General features: G+C 36.8%; 1 protein-coding gene across 1 annotated transcript; it reads left to right on the top strand.

Annotated features, from left to right (window-relative positions):
* Positions 1-7,665: 7,665 nt before the first annotated feature.
* Positions 7,666-9,297, top strand: LOC101650413 (olfactory receptor 10A2). Its single transcript, XM_004716437.2, has 2 exons — positions 7,666-7,672; positions 8,330-9,297. The coding sequence occupies exons 1-2, from the start codon at positions 7,666-7,668 to the stop codon at positions 9,295-9,297; spliced, it is 975 nt and encodes a 324-aa protein (XP_004716494.2).
* The last annotated feature ends 2,631 nt before the right edge of the window (positions 9,298-11,928 follow it).

Below are 11,928 nucleotides of genomic sequence, written 5' to 3'. Positions count from 1 at the left end.
TGGTCACTCCCTACCAGTCCTCCTGTCCCCTCCCTACCGTTGGTTTTGAACCATTTATTTTAATATATCATATGTTACAGTTAGTTCAGAATATAATGCTCCAGAAAGCCCAAAGATCAAGGGTAGAAATAGAAAATGAATGGAGACCACTCTTAGTGCAAAACATATTTGTCCATGTCCAAGTAATATATTCTAAGATATTAAAACTTCTTAGTGTTCACAGATTTTCTTCTTTGAGTAATGATGATCTCACGTTTTCTTTTTAGATATTTAAACTTCATTTGTTTTGTCATATCGCACCAACGGTGATTTCCATAAACATATAATGGTCCCCAAACCTTAACAATGTCTATAAATAGTCATCAAGTTATCTAGGACCTCAAAACCATATTTTATGTTAATTTTTAAGCATCTGTATATATTTACATTCGGAACAGAAAGAATTTGTGAGATAATAAAAGGGTCCCATGATCTTCAAATTTAAAAAAACATTAAACCGCTATGCACAGTATTGGCTGTTTTGTCGTTCATTGAGATTGTATTAGGATAAGAGTCTTTGTTCATGATTTACTAAAACTTTCCTGGTGTAGAATTTTTATATCAGAAATGAATACTGAATTCATGGAACATTTTTAGGATCTACTGAAATTGATATTACCTTTGCATTGTATGAGATTAATTAAATTTAAATATTCCTTAATTATAATTCATGTCAGCATTCTTAGAATAAACCCTTGGCCATGTATGACCATGTTTTGGATTAACCGTGGTCTCAATTTATTTGCTATTTCTGCCCTTTGTTAAAAAGTGAGATAGGTCTTTGGGATTTTTTTTTCCAGTATTATATTAGAAACAGGTGTATGTAATTATCACAATATCAATTAAAAACATTGCATCTTTATCTCTGTTCCGAATCAGTTTTCTGCAATATTTATCTACTCTTTTTAGGTCTAGAAGCAATTAATACATAAAACTATCCTGACTCATGGTATTCTTGATTTAGTCATTTCATAAAATTACTTTCATCAACTCTTACTTTTATCTTTTTAAACCGTGGCTGAACTTTGTGATTATTATAAGTCTATCATTTTACTTTTATTAAGGTAAATGAACATTCACATTCTCTTACAATTTTTAAAATTCCATTCTTTATGAGGAGTTGTTTTCCATTTCTTATTCTGCATTCTGCATATTTTGATTTTATCCATTTCTTCATTAAATTAGCCAATGAATTATTTCCATATTTTTATTATGCAAAGGACCAATTCTTAGCTTAATTGCTAGTTTTATAATTTTTAATTGATTTACTCCATCAATTATGTTTCTTTCATCCTCTATGTATTTTATTTTCTAAGTTGATTTGAAAATCAAGCTAATATATTTTCACTAGTTCCACTGTGGTACAAATTAAAGTGCTAACTTTTTCCTCCAAATTTTACAAATTGAATCCATTGTGTTTTGTCAGGTTGTTGGCCATCACAAATCTGTTGCTCTCCCAAGATTACAAGTTTTCCTAGTAGGTAGCCTAGCAGGTTTTGGGGTTGTGGTTTGTGCAGTTTTGCTCTTTTATTTTTGTTTCCTATGTGGCTACTTAGCATAACTTTTGTTTACAAATGAAAGGAAAATATAACACAAAAATAAAGACATGTTTGTGTAAATATATTTCTGTTTATTTTGTTTGACATTATCAAAGGCTTTCAGTTCAGAAACAAGTACCTTCCCTTAGCTCAGCCATGTTTTCTACTTTCAAAGTAGATTTCTTTATCTCTCTGCTTTGATCTGACATTCTAGAAGTCCTAGGAACTTATTTATTTGTGCCTCTTGACTTTTGTGTTTCTCTTATAATTTTATTTATTTATGATGATCAAAATCATGGAGGTGTCATTTCTCAAATATAGTCTTATTTCATTTGTTTCAGTATCGAACACAGATTTTCACAGACTTTTAATTTGATAATCACATTGTTTTTTCCATACATTCATACCTGAACAGATGTATCATGTTTTTAGTTGTTGATTCCATTTTTAATTGTACTTTTAAAGGGTACAAATTAAAGATATTTAGATGTTTCTTCCACCTAGATTTTTTTAGAAGTAAGGCATCTTTGATATCATGAATATATCCTAATAACCTTTCATGACCAAATTATTTTTTACTTTAAATTCTTTGTTCATAAAATGCTTTTTCACTAATGGAACCCAACTTAGTCACTCAGTGTGTCTGAGCTGAATGTGTCCCTCTGGACTCTGGAGGTCCAGGAGAGTCAGATTATTGGGGTACATGTGTTCCTCTAGACTCCTGTACCCTGGAGAAAGAATTGGTGGAATGTATATGTCCCTACAGACTCTGTTACACATTGGTCAGATACATACATTACCTCATCCTGCATCCTGTGAAAACAATAATTTGTGGCACATAACTGCCTTTTCCATTTCAAACTAATATTTATGACTCCTCCTGACAGCTACATGCCCTATCAGTGGGAAAGCCATTGTCCAGTAAGTCCCAGAGGAGGAAGGAGTAGATGGATACTTCATGGGTCATGAATATAAATTATTGTATCCATATCTCCTATGCCTTTACTCCATTTATTTAATTTGAAGACAGAGGCTAGATTATCATAATAAAAGTTAAATCATTTATAACAAGGTGCATCATTGATTCCTTTATTCTGTTTCAAAATTTTATGGATTTTTGATATATGTATGAGCAACTCATATATACATAAACAATCAGATTATTGTATGTGCATGAGCTTGTGCTTCAATAAAAATTAAATTAAAACTGATTTTTCATATCATTTAACATTATATTCCTTATTTCATAAAGCCCATGCTAACTGCTAATTCATGAATGTTTTCCTTTGCATCGTTCCTTTAACAACTTCATTTAATTTACACCATTCTTACTTTGAATCTATTTTCTACTTAACTGTACTACAGTAACTCTGCTTAACTGTACTGCACTGGTGCTGTAGTGGTTACAAGTTGGGCTCTCATTACAAGTGCAAAACCACCAGCCCCGCCTCAGGAGAAAGAGAGGGCTTTCTACCCCTGTAAAGAGCTACAGTCTTGAAAATACACAGGAGCATTTTTACCCGGTCCTATAGGGTCACTGTCATTTGGCTTCACTCAATGGCAGTGAGTTTGGTTTGGGGATTGATTTTGTACTACAGTTACTCCAGAAGATCTTAATTTTGGGATCCCGTGGTTATGCTGGAAAATTTATTTCCAATCAGTTGTTAATGATAGTTTTGCTGGATGAAGAAGGAGCGCCTATATGTGTGTCACCTAGTAATATGACTAGGTAAGAAGAAATGACAGTTCAATAAAACTGATTTTAGAAAAAAGGAAGAAATTATTATGATATATGTTGATACAGTAGACTGTTCTTAGATTGGGAGGGGTAGGGGGAGTGAGACCAAGATGCCCAGACAGATACACTTGGGATTATTAACCACAATGTGGTGGCTCAAATCCACCAGCTGCTCAGAAGTAGGAAGATGAGGCTATATACTCCCATAAAGATTTACAGTGTGGGAAATCCTACATATGGTTGCTATGACTTGGAAAATACAACCTTTATTTTTTGGAGAACATCTCAAGAACAGATTTCACGCGTTGGAAGTCGACAGCAGACCTGATGAGCTGTGGGAAGACATCAAGGACATCACACAAGAAGAAAGCAAACGGTCACTGAAAAGACAGGAAAGAAAGAAAAGATCAAAGTGGATGCCGGAAGAAACTCTGAAGCTTGCTTTTAATCACAGAGCAGCTGAAGCACATGGAAGAAATGATGTAGTCAAAGAGCTGAACAGAAAAGTCTATAGGGAAGCTACAGAAGATAAAGTCAAATATTATAATGAAATATGCAAAGACCTAGAGTTAGAAAACCAAAACGGAAGAACATGCTCAGTATATCTGAAACTGAGAGAACTAAAAAAAAAAAAAAATCAAACCTCAAGTTGCAATATTGAAAGATTACATGCGCAAAATAGAGAAGGATGCAGGAAGCACCCAAATAAGATGGAAAGACTACACAGAATCACTGCACCAAAAAGAACTAATTGACATTCAACCATCGCAGGGGGTAGCATATGATCAAGAACCAATGGTACTGAAGGAAGAAGTTCAGGCTGCACTGAAAGCATTAGCCTAAAAACAAAGCTTCAGGAATTGATGGAATACCGATTGAAATGCTTCAACAAGCTGCTGAAGCACTGGAAGCACTCACTCATCTATGCCAGGAAATTTGTAGCACAGCTGCCTGGCCAACTGACTGGAAGAGATTTTTTTTTTTTCTCTCTCTCCTTATTTTTGGTTTCTTTTATTCAACCTAGATTTTTTTTGTTTTCATTTTATTTTATTGGAGGCTTTTACAGCTCACACTCCTTGCATATATCCATTTTGTCAAACACATCTGTACAGATGTTGTCACCATCTTTTTCAAAACATTTTCTTTCTACTTGAGCACCTGACATCAGTTGCTCATTTTCCCTCCTCCCTCCCCCACTTTCCTCCCTTCCACATGGTCCCTTGATAATTTATAAATTATTATTTTGTTCATGTCTTAGCCTGAATGCTGTCTCATTTCACCCACTTTTCTGCTGTCTGTCCCCCTGAGATGGGGGCCATACTCAATCATTGCGATTCCACTCCCCCACCTCCTACCCTTACCCTCCTCGCATCACTGCTCCTCTTATTGGTCCTGAGGGGTTTATCTGTTATGGATTCCATATGTTTTGAGCTCTTATCTGTACCAGTATACATGTTCTGGTCTAGCCAGATTGGTAAGACAGAATTGGGGGCATGGTAGTGAGGGGTTGGGGGCGGGGGGAGGTTCTTATTTGTAGTCATTCCAAAAAAAGTTGGCCCAACAGAATTCCCATATTATAAAACAATATCATTAATATCACAATCAAGTAAAAGCAATGGTTGCAGCAGCACATTGATGTGAGCTCCTAGAGGTTCAGATCAGATTCAAAAGAGAACATGGAACAAGGTGTGTCGCTGCTGATGTTATATACAACTTGGCTGAAAGCAGAGAATGCCAGAAAGGTGTTTACTAGTGATTTATTTATTATGCTAAAGCATTCAGATTTTGGACCATAACACACTATAGCCTCAAGTAGAATGAGAATTCCAGAGCACCTGATTATGCTCATTCAGAACCTGTACTTGGATCAAGAGGCAGTTGTGTGAACAGAAAAAGAGTCTACAGCATGGTTTAAAATCAAGAAAGATTTGCTTCAAGGTTGTATCCTCTCAACATGCTTATCAATATGTATGTTAAGCAAATAATGATTGCAGTTAGGTTATATGAAGAATAATGCTAATCATGATCAGAGAAAGGCTTGTTAACAATCTGAAATATGCAGATGACACAATTTGCTTGCTGAAATTGAGGATTTAAAATACTTGCTGATGGAGAACAAGGATGGCAGCCTTCAGTATGGATTACAACTCAATGTAAAGAAGACCAAAATCCTGACAACTGTACCAGACAGCGTGGTAAAGGAGAAAACCATGCTAAAGGAGAAAATGCTGAAGTTGTCAAGGATTTTTTGCTGCTTGGATCCATAATCAATTCTCATGGACACAGCAGTCAAGAGATCAAATGATGCATTGCATGGGGTAGATCTGCTGCACAAGATTTCTTTAAGTGCTGAAAATCAAGGATGTTACTTTGAGGACCAAGGTGTGCTGAACTCATGCCATGGTATTTGCCTCATATGCATGTGAAAGTTGGACACTGAATAGGCAGACCAAAGAAGAATCAATGTATTTGAATTATGGTACTATTGAAGAATATTAAAAGTACCATGGAAAACGAACAGGGGAAAAAAATCTGCCCTGGAAAAAACCCAACCAGAATGATCCTTAGAGGCAAGGATGACAAGACTTCATCTCATGTACGTTGGACATGTTGTCAGGATAGACCAGCCCCTGGAGAAGAATAGCATGCTTGGTAGAGGGGCAGTAGTAAAGAGGAAGGTCTTCAGCGAGAAGAATAGACACTACACCAATGGGGTCAAACATGAGAGCATTTGAAAGGATGGCACAGGATTGGCAGTGTTTCGTTCTGCTGTGTAAAGGGTTGCCAAGAGTCAGAAACAACTTGATGGCACCTAACAATAACTAGGAGTTGAAATCAAAGCTATTGCACATGGGTATAAGTATTATGCTCATCTATACTCCGAACCCTCCTTTCCTACTTAGCAACACTTCAAAACAAAATGAGGGACAGTAGAAGAGTTTTGTCACTGAGAGGTATGAACAGTTAAGTGCTTCACTACTAGATGAAAGATTGAAATTCTAATCTGTCCAGAGGATCAAGTGATTCATTTCCAAAAGGTTTGCATGTGCTTTATTGATGATAAATTTATTGTGTGCAGTTCTATACTGCACACAAGCAGGTCAAGTGTCAGAATAAATTTCATGGCAACTGAAAAAAATACAAGACCCTTTCAAATTGTTTTGGAATTGTAGCCATGGAAAAGATATAGAAAGGTAAGAATTAATTTGGCCACAAAGTGGATAATATAGTAGCTTAGACTAAATAATAGTGACGGATAATGGGTATGCCTTTGTTTTCTTTTTCATCTAGGACCACTCCATTGCCTCAAGATTCCTCTCACTTAACCCCACTACTAAAGTTGAGCATGTGGCAGGAAATAGGCATGCATGGACATAATTAAATTTGCTTTAGCAAATATTGTAACAAAGTAGAAAGAGGGTCATGTTTCTTAAAGGTCATGTTTCTTAAAAAACAGATGTAGCCTCACAACTGTTCTTAAATCTAAGCATAATAATCTTGATCTGTCTCTTACTCTCCCATCACCCCCTCACTCTTAGACATCAAAGTAATCATGCTATATGGCATAACTGACAATATGACTCTCCTGATCAAAATTTTGAGTAGTTCTTCTTTATCTATTCAGTAAACTTCAAACTCCTTCACACAGCATTGGAGACCATTTGAATTTTGTATATGTAGGAAAGACTAACCACATCTTTGATTTTCATTTATTAGGTGTTACCTCAGGGATGCGGTGGAGGTGGGGGGAAGGCTGCTCCTATATATGATTTTACTTTTTTGAGTTTATGTTTTTAAGATGTAAATAGTTCCTTAATCACATTCATTCTTTTTTTCATTTATACCAATCTCTCAGTCAACCCCGTATCTAGCTTGATTTCACCAATTCTCTGTGAAAACTCCCAAGTTCAAGATTGCCAAGATAAAAAGAACAGAGAAACCCTCAATGATCCATTTACAACTAAAAACATTTTTATAAATAGAGATCCACCTGAGCTCAGGAAAGCTCTTGAACATTTTGATGTAAATGTCATTGGTGCATTGGTCCACATTTCTTCTACATTGTGATTTTGTAGACATTTCTGTTCTCCATGTATTATAGAATTAACCCTTAGTTGAAGAAAGGATAGTTCAGGTAAAGTTTACTTTTGGATTCTGATAGATGATAGATGTAACTTTGATTCCAGATTTTTCATTTAATTGCTGTGTATCTTTGACCAAGTTTCTTCATTTCCCTGAGCCCAGTCTAATATCTATGAGTATATATACAGATAAAATTATGCCTTGATAGATGTGTAATATCTGATATATACATAGCCTTAGATGCATGTTAGCCTATTCGCCATCCTAATGTCTAGTCAGGCATGAAAGGTTCACAAAGACTAGAAGAATCAATAGATGCACTCTTCAGCATTTTAATCATAAATACTTAAGTTTTATGAATTCACATGTGTTGTTTAATAATTAATGACCACTAGGCTGTGTTTAAGGAGCCCTGGTGGTACAGTGATTACTCATTGGGCTAAGATAGTAAAGTTGGCAGTTTGAAACCTTCAGCTGCTCCAATGGAAATGGATGGTGCTTTCTATTCACATAAAGAATTCGTCTCACAAACTCACAAGGGCAGCTCTACCCTGTCCTATAGGGTTGCCATGAGTTGGAATTGATTCAATGCCAGTGAGAGAGGCTGTTTATTAAATGTTAGCTATTTGGGGGAATTATGTGTGCTTTGGGGGCTCTTTCAGGGATTGAACAGCTCATGGTTCTGACTTTTCCTTTCTATACATGTTAATGTTCAAAGAGGGGAAAATAAACTCCAGAAGTTGATCTAGGTCAATCTATATTCTGGTCATTCTTCTTTTGTCTGTACTCTTTAAAAATCATAAAGCCCGCCCTCTTCCAATTTAGACCCTGAACTTACTTACCTCTTTCTCTAGAAATACTGAGACAAAATCTGAACAAAGCCAGAATCTGACTCTTCTGATCAAAATAACGCTCTATGTACAAAACTGAGTCCTTAGTCCTACACCGATGGCTCAAGGAAATAGGACAAAGGCAAGTGAGTTTATCCTCATGAGCTTCTCTTCGCTACCTACTGAAATACAGTCATTACTCTTCATGACGTTCCTGATCATTTACCTTGTTACGCTGATGGGAAACAGCCTCATCATTTTGGTTACCTTGGCTGATTCTATGTTGCAAACCCCCATGTACTTCTTCCTGAGAAACTTGTCCTTCTTGGAGATTTGCTTCAACCTAGTCATTGTACCCAAAATGCTTGGGACTTTGCTTGCCCAGGACACAACCATCTCCTTCCTTGGCTGTGCTATTCAGATGTACTTCTTCTTCTTCTTCGGAGTGGCTGAATGCTTCCTCCTGGCCACCATGGCATATGACCGCTATGTAGCTATCTGCAACCCCCTCCACTACCCAATCATCATGAACCAAATAACCTGTGCCAAACTGGCTGCTGCCTCCTGGTTTCCTGGCTTCCCAGTAGCTACTGTGCAGACCACGTGGCTCTTCAGTTTTCCATTCTGTGACACCAAGGTGAACCACTTCTTCTGTGACAGTCCACCGGTGCTGAAGCTGGTCTGTGCTGACACAGCAAAGTTTGAGATCTATGCTATCGTCGGAACCATTCTGGTTGTCATGACACCCTGCATGCTGATCCTCTGCTCCTACACGCGCATTACGACTGCCATCCTCAAGATCCCCTCCGCTAAAGGGAAGCGAAAAGCCTTCTCTACCTGCTCCTCCCATCTTCTTGTTGTCTCCCTTTTCTATGTATCTTCGAGCCTCACTTACTTTAGACCTAAGTCTAATAATTCTCCTGAGAGCAAAAAGCTGCTCTCATTATCCTACACTATCTTGACACCCATGCTGAACCCCATCATCTACAGCTTGAGGAACAATGAGGTCAAGAATGCTCTCAGTCGGACCTTCCGCAAGGCTATAAGTCTCAGAAACTGCATTCTGTAACATAAAGAGGTCAGACTAAAGGATGTTAAATGGAGAACCTTCAATTTCATACTTGGGATTCCTCTCTGCCACTTCTTAGATCTCCATTGGGAGGACGTTTATCTGATAAAGAGATATTTGAGAAACTCAGAAAACAGCAGTTAATTTAGTTCTGTCACTTCCATCCGCCAAACTTTTTGCATTGAATATTTTGATTCTTTGACTTATTTGTTTCAATGGCATTCTGACACTCCTGGGAACAAGCCACTTTAGGGATTGTTCTTCCTTGCTTCTGCTTCTGTTTGTCCCTTTGTGTGTTCCCAAGTTCGTGCTATAAGCTGTTTTACATATTTCACAAAAACAGTGAAAATCATCAAAAGTCATCCGGAGACTTTATCTTACACTAGACTGACTTCATTCAGCAAATAGGAAAACTAGCAATCCCTTCTCCTAATAATCTTGCTGTTCATTTCCCAAGTCCTTAAAGCAGTATTGGTTCCTAAGCTTGTTGATAGTTAGGTTGGTTGATAAATATGTTATTTGCGCCACCTAGGGACCTTTCCACTAGTTATTAGGGAAATGCAAATCAAACCACAATGAAAAATCGCTTCACACCCTCTAGGATGGTTACAGCACCCCTGGTGGAATAGTGGGTTATGAGTTGGGCTTCTAACTACACGGTCAGTTATTCAAAACCACCAGTTCTTCTGCTGGAGAAAGATGAGGCTTTCTACATAAATAGTTACAATCAGAAGCCTATAGTACTATTCAGTCCTAGAGGGTCGTTATGTGCCAGAATTGACTTAATAACAGTGAGTTTGGAGTTTTTGATGGATAGTTATTATCAGAAAAACAGAAACAATGCATATAAAAGAAGATGTTGAGAAATTCACATCTTCATCGATGGCTGACAGGATTGGTGCAGTAGCTGTAGAAAATAGTTTGATGGGTTCTCAAAAAAGTAAGCATAAAATTACCATCTGACCAGCAATTACACTGCTAGGTATATGTCCCAAAGGATTGAAAGGAGAGGCTCAAATAGATATTATATACCAGTATTCATTGCAGCACTATTTACAATATTCAAATGGTAGAAACAACCCAAGTGCCCATCAAGAGATGAATAAGTAGACAAAATGTGGCACACACAAACAATGGAGTGCTATTCAGCCACAACAAGAAATAAGTTCTTATACCTGCTATAATGTGGATGGTCCTTCAGAACATCATGCTAAGTGATACAATACTTATACACTCACAAATATTTCAATACTATATTATTTCACTTATATGAAATATATAGAACAGAAAATTCTAAGACAAAGGCTTATCAATGATTACCAGAGTCTGGAGGAGTTATTTCTTAAGAGCTTACTGGGTTTATATTGGGGGATAATTTTTGTTCCTGTTTTAACTATATAATGGTAATAATTGCATAATGAATGTATTAGTGCTACTGAATTATACATTTAAAACTGGTTGAAGAAGCAAAATATCTCATTATTCTATTGGCATATGATTTGGATATCATACAGTTTAATAGTTCAATCATATTGAGGAGATTTGTACAGTCACCACCACAGTCAATTTCAAAACATTTTTTTCTTGTACTCATTTTGTTAGTTCCCCATTAACCCCTGACCTCCCTTGCCATGTCACTAGGTAGTTATTAATCCAGTTACTGTCTATATAGATTGATCTATTTTGGATTTCATATACAGAGAGTCATACAAAACACAAACAAGGAGCAACAAACAACAACAAAGCAGAGAAAAGCCCCAAACTAAAAGAAAGTTAAAAAAATTAAAAACAGCTTTATATTGGGTCAAAAGGAAGATCAGATAATAGGTGTTTCATTTTAACCTAACTACATCTGCAGTAATCCACTTTACAATGTGCTCTGCCTGATAGCAAGGCTATTCAAACCCCTGGACTATGGTCAGAGGGGATTCACCAGAGTCATCACGCATGTTGGAACCCCATAAATGGATTTGGAATGTCCATTATCATCTATAGCCTTTTGCAAACTCGGTATTCATAATTTAAACTCTGAAATCATTCCCTCCTTCTGATTTGGATTTTATTATTGACAATCCTTGGATCACACAGGCTGGTGTGCTTCTTCCGTGTGAACTTAGTTGATGCCTTACTTAGATGGTTGCTTGTTTGAAAACAAACGTTTAAGTCCCAGATGCTCTTCTTTCTGACAGCAGGGCACCATCTGGTTTCTTCACCACCCTTTGCTATAGTACTCATATCTTCAGTGATCTCTTCCTGAGGGAAAACATGGAAAAGGACGATGTCATAAGAAATAGTTGTTCTCAAATTGAGGTTAGAATTAAGTGGGAGCCAAAAAGTATAGAATTTTAAAATGAAACAAAAAACGTATGCAATACATATTTTACCACACACACAAATATATTAATCCTGAGCACATTTTTATACTACTCATAATTGCATCCATCTGCTTCAATAGTATACTACTTAAGCCCAAACAGTCTCACAAACCCACAGGGACAGTTCTACTCTGTCTTATAAGGTTGCTATGAGTTGTAATAAATGCATGCCTCTGAGTTTGGTTGGTTTTTTTTAAGGAGTTAGCATTCCTACTGCTTAAAAAATGTGCTACTTTAGATGATTTCAACGGCAGCT

The sequence above is a fragment of the Echinops telfairi genome, unplaced genomic scaffold (genome assembly GCF_000313985.2).
Source record: "Echinops telfairi isolate 266 unplaced genomic scaffold, ASM31398v2 ScPeMD7_60;HRSCAF=208, whole genome shotgun sequence".
Taxonomy (NCBI): Eukaryota; Metazoa; Chordata; class Mammalia; order Afrosoricida; family Tenrecidae; genus Echinops; species Echinops telfairi.
Note: the sequence above shows the minus strand (reverse complement) of the source record. Positions and strands in the feature narration are given on the sequence as shown.